This window comes from Manis pentadactyla, chromosome 4 (assembly GCF_030020395.1).
Source record: "Manis pentadactyla isolate mManPen7 chromosome 4, mManPen7.hap1, whole genome shotgun sequence".
Taxonomy (NCBI): Eukaryota; Metazoa; Chordata; class Mammalia; order Pholidota; family Manidae; genus Manis; species Manis pentadactyla.
This window is the reverse complement of record NC_080022.1, coordinates 133,436,807-133,450,052: the sequence shown is the minus strand read 5'-3', so window position 1 is coordinate 133,450,052 and position 13,246 is coordinate 133,436,807. Positions and strand designations below refer to the sequence as shown.

Here is a 13,246-nt window from a genome sequence, read left to right as displayed (position 1 = left end):
TCTGTCAAGAGCTGAAGGATGAGGTGGAACTAGTTATGTGAATAATGGGAGGAAGGCATTATGGGCGGAGTCACTAGCATGTGCAAAGACCCTGGGGCAGAGCTTGGTGTGATTAAGAACCCATGACAGCCTGTTGTGGCTGAAATGTAGTCATGCGAGGGTGAGTAACAAGGTGGGGCTGAGAAGAAGACACTGGAGGCCATACACAAGAGTTTACATGTTTTCCAAAGGGCGATGGGAAGTCATTCAATGGTCGTGGGCAGAGGAGTAAAGACATAGTCTAGTTTACAAAGTGAGGTAGTATCTCTGCCCTATAGGCAAGGGGTAGAAGAGAGCAAGAATGGAAGTCGGAATCCCAGTTAAGAGGATGTTTGTGGTTTCAAGTGAGAGGCAGTATCGGCTGGGATGCAGGCGATGACAACCAAGACACTCAAGACACATTTTGGAAGTAGGATCAGTAAGACTGGCTTTTGGAGCAGGTGTGGGGCGGAGATGAGCGCCTGGTGCCTGGCTTGGAAAACTGCAGGGGTTAGCAAACCATGGCCATTGGCCAAATCCAGTCCAGCCCCTGTTTTTGTACAGCCCATGACTTAAAAAATGGTTTTTACATTTTGAAAAATGTTTGAAAAGAGGAGTAGATGGCATAGACTGTATGTGGCCACATGTGACCTACCAAGCCTAAAATATCTGGTGTCTGGCCCATTACAGAAAAAGCTAGCTGACTCCAGACTGGTGGGTTTTGGTACCATTCACTGAGATGGAGGGAAAGGAGAAGAGTATTCTGTTGTAATTGCTTGCAAAGTAGTGGGAATCTTATTTATGAACATCTTCTTAAATGTTTGACTTCAGTTCATAAATAGAAAACTATATCGTAATTCCAAGTGTGCGCTTTCACTGCATACTCAATCCGAGATGTGCATTTTGAAGCTTCTCAGAAGAAACAGGTGAGTGTTACCATTACTGTCAGGCTAAACAGCTTGAAACTCCCTGGTACTGGAGGTTTTGCCTGAGCAGGGGCGGAGCAGAAGGATTCAACTTAAAGTAGCGGCACACTTTATCAATCATCAGCTGGAAGTGTAACTGATTAATCTTTTCTAGTTCCATAAAATTCATTTCCGGCCCCAAATGGACCAATTTTTCTCATTCTGTTACAAACAGGCCCATTTTTTAACTATGCCAATGGGAAATGTGTCCTGCATTTTGGGGCTCCAGTAATGGGGTTTGGGATTTGGACCTTTGCAGCCTACTGCCGGAACTCTCTGAATGGCCAGTGGTACAGTTTCGATGATAGCACAGTAGAGCCACTTCTAGAAGATGAGGTCAATACCCGAGGGGCTTACATCCTGTTCTATCAGAAGAGGAACAGCATCCCTGCCTGGTCAGCCAGCAGCTCCATGAGAGGTAGGTGCTCCCTGTAGGGCAAGGGGACTGGGATTCACTTTAGGAACTGGGAAGATGCTCCATCAGACATCGAGGTCCAGGAGAGGTCGGCAAGGATCTGCAAGAGGAAGCTCTGGCTGCTGCTCAGAGCTTTGGGCACTACAGGCTAGGATCCCATTTGTAAGGAAGTGGGATGGACATATGGAAATCCAAGAGAGGGGAAGAGAATAATACATATAATGTTTTGTATCTGATGTGTGTGACTCTTGGCTGATCGGGGTTTTGTATTTCCAGCTCACTCATATCAAGGCAGGTTTTAATTAAGCTTGTGGAATATAAACCTGCATCCGTCCTATTAGAAGAGAGGGGCAGTTATAAGGGACATGGGGCTTTAATAGGAAGTATGGCTACTTAACCACACCCCAGCAATACCTTTTTTAGACAACCTCAAAGTTGATTTGAGGAGAACAGAGGGTCAAAGTGAACCTTTTTACATTACTGATTTCACTCCACAAACTAGCCATCCATATTTCTGGGATGACAAAACTTTTTTTTTTTTTATTACTCAAGAGTTTCTTCTCAACAGTTATTGTAAAATGCCCAGATAAAACTAAGATGATTTAGGAGGCCTAAATCAACCTTAATCTGCTTTCCATTTACAGAAGAGAGATGTAGAAAGAAGAATGAGAAACATAACCATATTTAGAAAACTGGTGACAGCTCATTCAGTGCTCACCAACACACCCCCTTTTCTGTGCCCAAATTCCTTGCCTTGATTTTTTCCACTTGGTCCTGTGGTTATGAATTGCAGGTTTCTCCTGGTCATTACCAAGTTGATATGATCTAATCCTGCTCTGGCCCAGGGCGCAGGGCTGGGCATCTGGCCATGAGAGGCTCCTCTGGGTCCCGAGGGCTGGAGTGGGGTCCAGCCTTCCCTCTGTGCTTCCTCCCCAGGTTCCACCAGCTCCTCCTTATCTGACCACTGGCTGCTCCGGCTCGGGAGCAATAACAGCAGCATGCGGGGAAGCCTGTTGTCCTGGAGCTCTGCCCCCGGCCCCTCCTGGCCCCAGGTGCCTGACACCCCTGTCTTCACAAACAGCCTCTCCAGGCAGGAAAAGGGTATGTTTCATCATGTGGGTTAAATTTATTGATTTTATTTTCATTTCTGTAATGACCTTCGTTCCTCATTGTTATGAATGTGCTGGCACTGTATATGACCTTGAGTGTAAAGTGTCAGTCCTTAGGAGAGATTTATTCAAAGACTGGGTCTGCCGTGACCTAGCCCTCACCTACCTCCCCCAACCCATCCATCACCCTCCAATCTTTCTCTGCTCCCTGGGTGCCATCTGACGGGGAAGACAACACTTAAACAAGCCAATGAGTATAATGCCATGATGTTAGGCAGGGGTAAGTGCCAAGAAGTATATCATCAGAGGAAGAAGATACCTAGGCTGGGGGTGGGAGGGGAAGGACGTGGAGGCCCCGGGAGATGGGGCAGGTGGGGAAGGGGTGACTTCGGAGCAGAGACTTAGTGAGCAAGAGAGGGAGCTGTGAAGCCTGGGACTGCATTCTGGGCCGAGGAGCTGTCAGGCAGAAAGCTCTGAGGGTGAGTGGGCATGGCATGCACGTGAGAGGCAAGGGGGAGCAGAGTGAAGGAGGAGGAGGGTGACAGGAGGGCAGCTGGGACCCAGCCATGAGGGACCTTTGGGCCCAGAGTACAAAGTTTCATTTCATCCCAAGTGCAGTTTTGAGTAGGGGAATACTTCATCTGATTTATATTTTTATGAAGTCTACTTTCTGCTATATGAATACATCCTGGGGATAGGGGGCCAGAGTGGAAGCAGAGGGCCAGTTGGAAGGAGGCTCTTTGTGGTTATCCAGGTGAGAGAGTCGTGGCGTGGACCAGCGTGTTAGGTGAGAGATAGTCAGACTGCATGTATCTGAGGATAGAGCTGACGGGATTCGCTCGTATGGGGTGTGAGGGGCAGATTAGTCAGGGGGAACTCTGCTTAGCATCTAAATAACTAGGTGGTTAGCAGTGCAGGTCATGAGTGGGAAGGGTGAGTAGGAAGCAGGGTTGGTTTTGGAAATAAAAACAATTGGACATGGTAATGTTGAGACTCCTGTAAGACATCCAAATCCAGCTGATAGCTAAGGAGTGGAAATAGATACTTGAGAGTCATCAGTGCATGGATGGAATTTTAAGCCACAGGGCTGGCTAAGCTCTCCTAAGGAAACCATGAAGATGGAAATGAGTGAAGACCTGGGACCAAACCCTGGAGTCTCCAGCATCTAGAGATTGAGCAAGGGCAGAGAGGCTGTCAGTGACAGAGAAGGTGCAGCTCTACATGCCGTTTGCATTTGTTTTATTTCTTTAGCATCTGTTTCTATGTGGGCATACTATTTTATGCATTATGTTCTGACTTAACCCATCTCAGCTTTTCTTTGCCCCTCACGTTTTCATGACCGTACATATAGGGTGGCATCTAGCAAAGAAAAGTTCTTCCCTGAGTTTGTCCATCCCCATCAGCACTAGCCTCAGACGAGCTCATAAATTCATCCCAGCTCTGTCCAGTGGCCTAGGACCCCGAGCCATTTCTCAGGTCTCCCAAGGAAAATAGTGTTTCAGACTCCAAATGAGGCACCTTCAAAAGCTGACCCAGGTTTTCAACGTGGCACTCAGACAGGAGTCAGATGCAACTCCAGAAAACTCCCAGAGAGACAGACTGGGCTGGGGTGGGAGAAAGCAGCAGAACTGCCCTCCAGATGCTTGCAGGCATTTTTCTTCTCTAGTCATCATGATCCAGAGGTGAAATTATAGCCCTTTCACAAAGGAGAAAGCCAAGCCCCAGGAGTGACCGGTCCCGAGCTCACGCCTGGAAAGTGGCTGAGGAGCAAATCCACTGGCTCCCCTGGCTGTGGCGTCCTGGCGCTGTGCCTCTAAGATGTAAATTCGAGTTTCTTCCATTTGGACACTGCAAGAGCCCTACTTCCAGAGGGAGTGTTCAGACCTGGGGTTTGAATGAAATACTGATGGATTTAGAAACTTGTTTGAGAAGTTCTTAGGTGGCTGGAAATCCAACCTTATTTTCTTGTAGTACTAAGCCTGAGCAAGACCTAAATCCAGCAGATAGGTTCTTAGTCATGGTTACTGTTACCTCCTCTCCCCATGGGTATGCGGGAGAAATTTTTCTGCTGTCACAGTGAGCAGAGGGGACTACTGGCATGTAGTCCCCAGGGGGCAGGGATGCTCAGTGTGCTGTGGTGCCCAGGGATGGTGCTGTTCAGTACAGAACTGTCCCTCCCAAGTGCCGGGAGTCCTCTGTAGAGGAACCCTGATAGCTTGGGAACATCATCATTCCAGCAGCTCTAGTTACAGGGCATCAGAATTGTGAAGGCATTTTAAACCAAAACCTTGGATACGAGTTTTGTCAGAACTGCAGCTTACATACTTGAGGACAGGTGTTGAGAGAGACTCTGCAAGAAAAAGGATATAAACACCTTACTTGTGCAATTTTTATAAAAATGTGACCATGTGAAAAATGGCTAGGGTCCTTCCCAGAGGCCCCCCTGTCAGTAAGGGGCCCCAGGACTTCAGCTTTTCAGTCAATTTGAGTCAGTTTGTATGCTCCTGATGATAAATGTCCTCTGTGGCTTTTTTTGGGGGCCTCAAAGGTTTTGTTTTTTACATTTTCAGTGCTTTCCAGATAGTATTTATTTGTTTTGATTTCCTCTTTGCTCTGAAGGATATCTGGGAGCTTTAGTGTTTAAGATTTTTTTTGTTTACCCTTACAGCCTTTGTTTCTAATTTTGTGGCTTATGATCCAAGAATGTAGTTTTTGTAAGACCCAACGGCCTTATTCCGGTCTGCGCTTCCCCCCCAGTGAGGAGACGAAGGCCACGGCAGATCGATGCAACAAGCAAGAGGTTTATTGTTATTCCAGCTAGCTGGGGTCCAAGTGTCTGCCCTACACAGCGGGTTTCAACAAGGACCTCGAGCACTCAAAACCAAGGGTTTATATAGCATTTTCAAAACACTTAACTCTTAGTAATTTTCCACAGCTGCACATTATCTTTGCAAGACATACATCCTGGGGTTAAGCGAGAGCAAGGTAAGACCACTCCTCAATTTAGGGAGGTTCTGCACGATAAGCTTGGTATGTAGGATTAACTGACCAAGGTTAGCTGACTGAAGGCCACAGCTGCCCCCATCCCGGTGTTCATGATTAACTTGTTTTCCAAGGCCTTACCCAGTTCCAGTTTTTTTTCTTTTAAGTCACAACTTCAGAAAACTGCTTCTAGGCCCTTAAGATGGCTACTCTTATGCTAACTTATTCTCATTCTTACATTTTCAAAAGTTATTCCCTTTATGTGATCAAGTAAGTAGATAATTATTATTTTGTCAGTGCTCTGTGTGTACATAAAATAATGTATATTATGTTTATTTGAGGGATGCGAGCTTTATAACTATCAAATTAAGTGAGTTGATTGCCGTTATGCAGGTCATGCCTTTAAACTGACCTTATTTAGGACTGCCTGGGTAGAAGAAGGTATATTGAAACCTTCCTGTATAGCCCAGTTTTTTTTTATTAAGTACTCCAGGAGCTTTAATAATTTTTACTGTATGTTGTATGTAGGTGTTAGTATGTCTTGTTTCTGGGTGGAAGTGGATGACTGTTATATCTTCTTTGTAAGTTGTTATAAGTTGTGTCTTTTCTCAGTATAATGTTGCTTTTATCCTGCTAACATTTTTTATCTCCAGTTCAAAATTCTGAACCTATCTATCAAAAATTCAGAGCCTATCTGATCGTGGGAGGGTTCAGTCCATTCATATTAATGTAAGAGCAATGAAACGTGATTTCATGTCATTTCAACATTTTCTATCACTCTTTTTCCTTATATAGACTGATTTGATCATGTTGCCATTTGTTTCCTTTCCCCCTTGTTCATGTGGAAGCTCTGCTTTCGTTTTCCATCTGTTGTTACCGAATCCTTCCCAGTATTTATAACCAAATACATTGTCCTTTTACATGGATATGAGAAGCCAGCTGGTCCCTGCGAGTCACCCTGTTTCATAGCTGCCTTCTCTCCTTCCCGTTTATAAGATCACACCTGCAGAATGCTTCCATGTCATTCCCCCCACAAGGCCTCTGAGCTGCTTCCATAGGCTCCCTCTGGTCTGTTTTAGGAACGAGCCCACCTCAATCCCCAACTCTTACATTTTGCTGAGATGGGGTGATACTCTGTTCCAGTAGTGTAATTAGAATTCCTCCTGCAGTACCTTTCCTGTCCCTGACACACAAACTTAGCTTTGTGTTACACATTCTAAGACCACGTGTCCCCATGTGGGTGGGGATCCACCAAACACTGCTGTCTGTCACCCTTTATCTTGAGGTCGCAGTTCTGATTCTGGTCAGAGTTCTTCCCAAGTGAGCGTGGTGTGTCCTCTAACCCTGTGTAGCCACAGGTATTTCCTTTCCCTGGGAAGTGGATGGCGGCGTGTCTGGGTGGAGGACTCCTGGACTGCAGTCCTCAGGTGCTCTCGGGCGTCTGCGGGTGTGTTCCCACGGTCTGCCAGGCCCAGGGCTGCAGGTGAGAAACCCATTGTTTTCATGTGAGAGTCATTTGTTCTTCCTGGCTGGAAGTTGGTAAGAGTGTCTTTGACCTTGGAGTTAAGAAATTCTACCAGAATATGCCTAGGTCTTGTTTTTCTTCATCAGCCTTACCTAGAGCTTGGAGAGGCCCTCCTTCGCTGCAGGCTGTAGAAGAACATTGCTGTAGGGAAGTGTTCTTTCTGTTTGCTCCTTTGTTTAATTATTGCCTCTCCTACTTTTCAAGTGCCTATTATTTGCCCGCTGCGTCTCCTGGATGGTTGTCCGAGTCCCCGGGCCTTTCCCTGGGATTGCTGCCTCCCTGTCGTTGGGCTCTGGGTGTGAGATACTGCGTCCACACCGCTTTCAGGCCACTCACTCGAGTCTCAGCGGCAGCCCTGCAAGGCTTCAGTTTGTTCAGTGAATTTTAAAACTTGAAAGCCGCATTTGTCAGTCCCCTGTTCAGACCTCAATCTCCTTGAGAGATTTCTGTTTCTTCCGGTAGCTCTATTTCATTAGGGGCCTCTTTGGATGGTTCTGTTTGTTCTTATTCTCTGAATGCTGAATGTTGTTATTTTTCTGTTTCTGCCCCCTGGGGCTCCCCTCCACACCCTCTTGAACAGAGGTGATTCTCAGAGTGATGGAAGCAGTGGTGGCCTAGGCCCCCGAGATGGCCTTTACCCTCACCAGCCTCGTGCTGCTGGCTCGGTCTCAGAGATGACCAAGTCTTGGTCACCTGTGTAGCTTCTTACTTTCTCAGGGAGCAGGAGAAGTTTGGGGGTTAGGCTTGCCCCAGGATGTCTCCAAATACAGATTGGGGTTCAGAAGATGAAGACTGTAACGGGGGACCCTTTTCTCTCTTGGTTACAGCCATGGAAGTCTCTTTGCTTCTGCCCTAGCCCTCAAATCTCACCAGTGCCTCAGGGCCTTTGCACTTGCTGCTTCCTCTGCTTGGGGGCTCTTCCCCCAGATCTCCCCTGGGTGTCTTCCTTCCCTTCACTCAGGTCTCTCCCCGCTTCTCACTCACCACCCACCGCCTCTTTCCCCCTTCTCCTGCCTCATTCTTCAGCATAGCTCTTAGCACTACATCTCAAACCCCATAAGGGACAGGCGCTTTGTATGTTTCTACAGCTGTATCCCCAGCACTGAAAGTCCTTGGCACACAGTAGGTGCTCCTTAGCTATTTATCGAACACATAAGTGGGTGGATATATGAGGCACAGTGGAAGCCCTCAGAGAGACCAGAAGTGCTGGGCCAGGAAGAGGCTTGTCCTGTGGCAGGTGGCTGAGGACAGTGAGGAGAGGCCCCCCCAGCTCCCGGCACACATTGTACGGTCACATTGATGCCTGATTTCATCAGCCGAGAATTAAAAATCACAGAGGTGGCATTTCTCAGGGCAGCATCTGGCAGCTGCAGAGCTGCTGTGGGCATGCCCACTGCTGTATAGCCACCACCTGTGTGAGGAGCGCCTGGGAAGCTCCTTGTGTGTGTTCTGGGCTTACCTGACCTTCAGGAAGAACCTAACTATTCATGTACTTGATGTCACTTAAGGCTCCAGGCCTTTCTGTTCTCAGGCCAGATTGGGCGTGAGCAAGGGCAGATTCCACGGGAAGGAACCAGTGTTCCGGCTCCGCCTCTGCCTCGAGCTCCCGGCCTCCCAGAAGGCCTCCCCAGGGGAGGCACATGAGACACTGGCTGGACGGTAAGCAGTGCATCAGCCTGGGTCCTGCCATTGCCTCCTGCCCCTATGTCACCTCTCTCTCCATTTACCGAAGGCTCTCACGCTCACCCTCAGGTCCTGTTGGAGCCCAGCATGTAGAATGAGAGAAACCAAAGATAGTAGTGGATCCTTTCCCTGGACTCCTGAGCAAGAGGAGACCCGAGCCGCGTCAGTGCCTGTGGTTCCGGGTGTGGAGCGGCAGAGGTGGCCCGGCCCTCCCACCGGGGAGGGCCCCTACAGGGCCACTGCCAAGCTCTCACCACCTGCCGAAGCTACAGGCTGCTTCTGTCATTTTGAAAGGCCAAATAAAAGTCACAGCTTTGTCCTAACACAAAGCTGCTCCCTCTGCCCTGCCCAGGGCTGTGGGAGAGGATAAAACCTGTGTACACATCCCAGCCCCCAGAGCGTTTTTTCCTCCGAGGCATGGGAATTTAATGGTGGAGCAGCAAGGGCAGCTGAAACCTAAATTGTGAAGCATTTTGGGTGAAATTGTGTCTGTTCCTGGCTCATCTAAAGAAATGCTTTAAAGGAAAAGATACCCAAAATTGCATGTGAAAACATGAAGGTAAAATCTCAAGGAGCCTCTCAGGTTCCGACCAACTGCTCCCATAGCCGTGGGTGCTGTTCCCCTTCGCCTTCCGGCCGCTTCTCCTGGGGAGCCTGGCTGGCCTGTGCTGTGCCCGCCCACCCCCCAGCCAACATGCCCCGTGACTCCGGGCCTCATCCCTCAGCTGCCCTGAGCCCTGAGGCCCTGCGCCTATGGCCCTGAGAATCCCTGGCCCCCTCCAAAGCGCCCGTCCAAGCTGGCTGAGCCTCCACTTACAGGGGCCTTTGCGGCCGCAGCCCTTGCTCACACTCGCTGATGAGACTGGACAGGTGAGGGGAGGGGCTGGCAGATGGCCCTGGGTCTCTCAGTAAACACAGGGACTGCTGCCCTTGTCCCACGCGGTCGTGTGCTTCAGCTGACCTCAGGGTGCAGGCATCCTGTCAATCAAGGCGTCTTGGTGGTTCAGTAACTGGTAACTGAGTGTTCCTTTTCCTTTTAACTTATTTTTATTGTGTTAAAATGCACGCAACAAAGTTTACCGTCTTAACCATTTTAAAGCGTACAGTTCAGTGATATTAAGTACATTTTACATTGTTGTGTTGCCTTCACCACCATCCATCCCCGTAACTCTTTCCATCTTGTAAAACTGAACCTCTATACCCATTAAACAATAACTCCACCTTCTCCCCTCCACCCAGCCCCTGGAAACCACCATTACGATTTGTCTTTATATTTTGACTACTCTATCTCGTATGAGTGGAGTCGTACAGTATTTGACTTTTTGTGACTGGCTTATTCAGGGTCCCTTGAGATTCCACATGCATTTTAGGATGGGTTTTTGGTTCTACAAAAAATATTACATAGGGATGGCACTGACTCTGTTGAATGCTTTGGGCCATCTTGATATTTAACAACATTAAGTCTTCCAATCCATGAAGAACATGGGATTTGTTTCCATTTATTTATGTCTTTTAATTTCTTTCAGGAATATGTTATATTTTTCATTGTACAAATCTTTCACCTCCTCAGTTAATACCTAAATGTTTTATTATTTTTGATGCTCTTGCAAATGGAATTGTTTTTGTAACTGGCTGTTTAAGAAAAAATATGCAACCTTAGTTATATGTATGTTCCCCTCAGAAATGTTGAGATTTAGGAAGAATTAGGAAGAAAATCAGTTGTACGCAGCACCCCCATGGCCTCCTCTATGCCTTGTTGTTTTAGGATTTATTTTGCCACCTGTTTGTTTTCATATGCATACATCATCCACCTGCACACACATATGCACACATATATGTGTATATATTTTTGCAAGTTGCCTTACACTGTGATTTTCTAGACTCTCTTTCTCACTTAACAGTTTATATAAAAAATCTCTTTTCAACTGTAATACAGGTGTTGCAAACATACAATGAAGACATGTGGCAGCTCTGATAAAATTAAGCACATAGTTTGTTTCTTTTTTAGCTCACGTTAAGGTATCTGAGATTCTTGAATTTGAAAAAAAGTACAAGCATCTAATCTGACCTGGAAAAGCAGAAACTTTGGCAGAGCATTCTGTTTCATGGGAATATTTAAAGGCAAATAAAAATAATCTTATATCTGGGAGCTAAATGCCTCAGAGACTGGGCTTTCTCAGGGCTGCACTGCCTGGGCACGTAGCTACCTTTTTGGACACTGGCTCGCACTGTGGCTTCAAATACATCAATCAATTCCATGGCATGCTGGGTGAAAACACTGATGCTTCCCAGGGCAGGAACCATATGTGTCTTGCTCTCTGCCATATCTCCAGTGCCTAGCACAGTGCCCACCACATCCAAGGTGCTCAGTCAGTGCTTGTTAGATGGCTGACACTGCTATTACTGTTGCAGCTGGATGGTTATTTGGGCACTGATGCTCTTGGTGTCTTTTCCAGGAGTGTTGGAGTCCAGGCCTTTGGTACGGGGTATACGAGGCCGAAGCATCAGCATGAAGGCGCCCACCCCTTCTCAAGCCAAGCATGGGCCCTTTAAGACCATGCCTCTCCGGTGGTCTTTTGGGCCCAGGGAGAAACCACTTGGTGCATCTGTTGAGTTGGTGGAGTATTTGGAGTCCAGACGGAGACCTCGATCCACAAGCCAGTCCATCGTACCACTGTTGACAGGCGCTGCTGGCAAGGACATAATGGCATCAGTGCCACAGTCAAACGCCGCCCCCTCTGCTGGGGGTGAAGATAGTGCGTGGGACGGCGATATGGTACTGGCTGGAGGGCCCTACCACTCGGGCTACCCCAAGCACTGTGCAGTCCCTGGAGTCCCTGATGGTCTAAGCACAGCAAAGAAACTCAAACAAAACACAAGTCAGGATATCCGGATTCCCAAACAGTTCGACTTGCCCCTCGTTGTGATGCCCTCAGTGGAGAATGAGATACGCGCCCGGCTGGAAGGCCTGAGGACCACGAACTGTACGGGCAGTGACCAGGCAGGAGGCAGTGGTACAGCGCTGTCCCCCAAGGAGGCCCTGAGCATTGCGGCCTCTGGAAACCACACAGACAATCACCAAGATTCCTTGGACAAGATCAGGGCCAACTCAGAGGGAAGGGACGCCAGGGCAGACAGATCCCCGCAGGGGACCCTCACCCTTCTGAGGTCTGTGTTTTGGAAGAAGGAGAAGAAGAATGACAGGGTGGTGGCTCCCCAGATGCCCCCAGCCTCCCTGGTGAGTGGCAGGGTGAGCCCAGCTGCAGGCCTCAGGATTCAGGAGAGCCTGACGCGGACCCCAGCCCACCACCTGGATGGGGGTGTCCGGTCAGCCCCCAGCTCTCTGCACCTCCCTCGCAAGGCCAGCCATCCCTTGAGGGCCAGTGCCCTTGGTACATCACCCAGGAGTGTTCTGGGGGAGCAGGCTTCTTTTGGCACCTTGCAAAAGGTGAAATACCACACTCTCTCCTTAGGTCGAAAGAAATCATTACCGGAGTCTAGCTTTTGAGAGTGTATTTCCAGTATTGTGTGAAACTGACATTCTCACGACCGCGCTGACAGCACTCTGGGTACCTGTGTTGAGAGCGGGATTTCTGGAAGCCAGTTGTCCCGTGACCCCTGAAAGTGAACATTTTAATCTCTGCATCTAGATTTCTAATATCTTGTATCCAAATTACCTTCCTGTATTGTTGGATGCTCTTATACGTCTAGGCCACAAGAGGGTGCTGTTGGAGCAATGTTACCACTTTAAGGCAAGAACTGATGTTGCCTTTAACTAATTCCAGGCCCTAAGTACCAGTACTAAAGGGCGATTTGGATGTGGGCAAACCTTAGGACATAACTATAGAGAAGCCTAATTAATAAGAATCTTCAATATCAAATCAAGTGTTGTCATTGGTTTCTCCTTAAAAAAAATTTTTTTTTTTTTTTAGTAGTGGACTTAACAGAAAAATCTTTTCCTTTTAATGCTTCTCTGGAATAAAGCATTAAAGATCCCCAAAATGTGGGAGTGACAATAAGTCAGGATTCTTGGGGGGAAATGGGGAGAAACAATTGAGATTTTAGGAGAATATTTAATATATAACAGAATAATTGTATTAAAGATTTTTGAGGTATTTAAAGAAGAACTATTTTGATACTAGGGTCAAAGGAGGGTCTTTTTTAAAAACATGTAAATATGAGATCTATGTACGATTTTAATAAAAGCCTGCCAGTGAAACAAGCAAGTGACTGAATTGCTCACATGGGACAAATGATCTTGCTTTGCTGCTGCCTGTAAATTTGGCTCATTGTTGTTGATATTGGAAAGGAGTCCCTTGAGTTGTTTATGCAAATGTTTAAGGTGCTCTTAATTAAGATGACTTGCTGTTTCTAAAGAAGGAGAGGGCTTCTCCAGTCTCTCTGCAGAGGGCCTGTGCTTTCGAGGACCTGGGAGTCTGAGCCTGTCTCAGTGGACTGCTGGTGGACTGTCCCGTTTCCTAGATTGCACTGGCTTCAGTAGCTGTTCTAACAGATACCCTGTCACCTCTTACTGGGAGGCAGCCATGCC

General features: G+C 47.6%; 1 protein-coding gene across 5 annotated transcripts in view; it reads left to right on the top strand.

Annotated features, from left to right (window-relative positions):
- The window catches only part of LOC118916537 (ubiquitin carboxyl-terminal hydrolase 43-like), a 71,716-nt gene extending 58,797 nt beyond the window's left edge, over positions 1 to 12,919 (top strand). For all 5 annotated transcript variants that reach the window (XM_057500876.1, XM_057500875.1, XM_057500873.1 and 2 more), the window contains 3 exons: positions 1,243 to 1,401; positions 2,335 to 2,499; positions 11,154 to 12,919. In XM_057500876.1, coding sequence (XP_057356859.1) covers positions 1,243 to 1,401; positions 2,335 to 2,499; positions 11,154 to 12,205 — 1,376 coding nt within the window. In that variant the 3' untranslated portion in view covers positions 12,206 to 12,919. The remainder of the gene's footprint in view (positions 1 to 1,242; positions 1,402 to 2,334; positions 2,500 to 11,153) is intronic.
- The last annotated feature ends 327 nt before the right edge of the window (positions 12,920 to 13,246 follow it).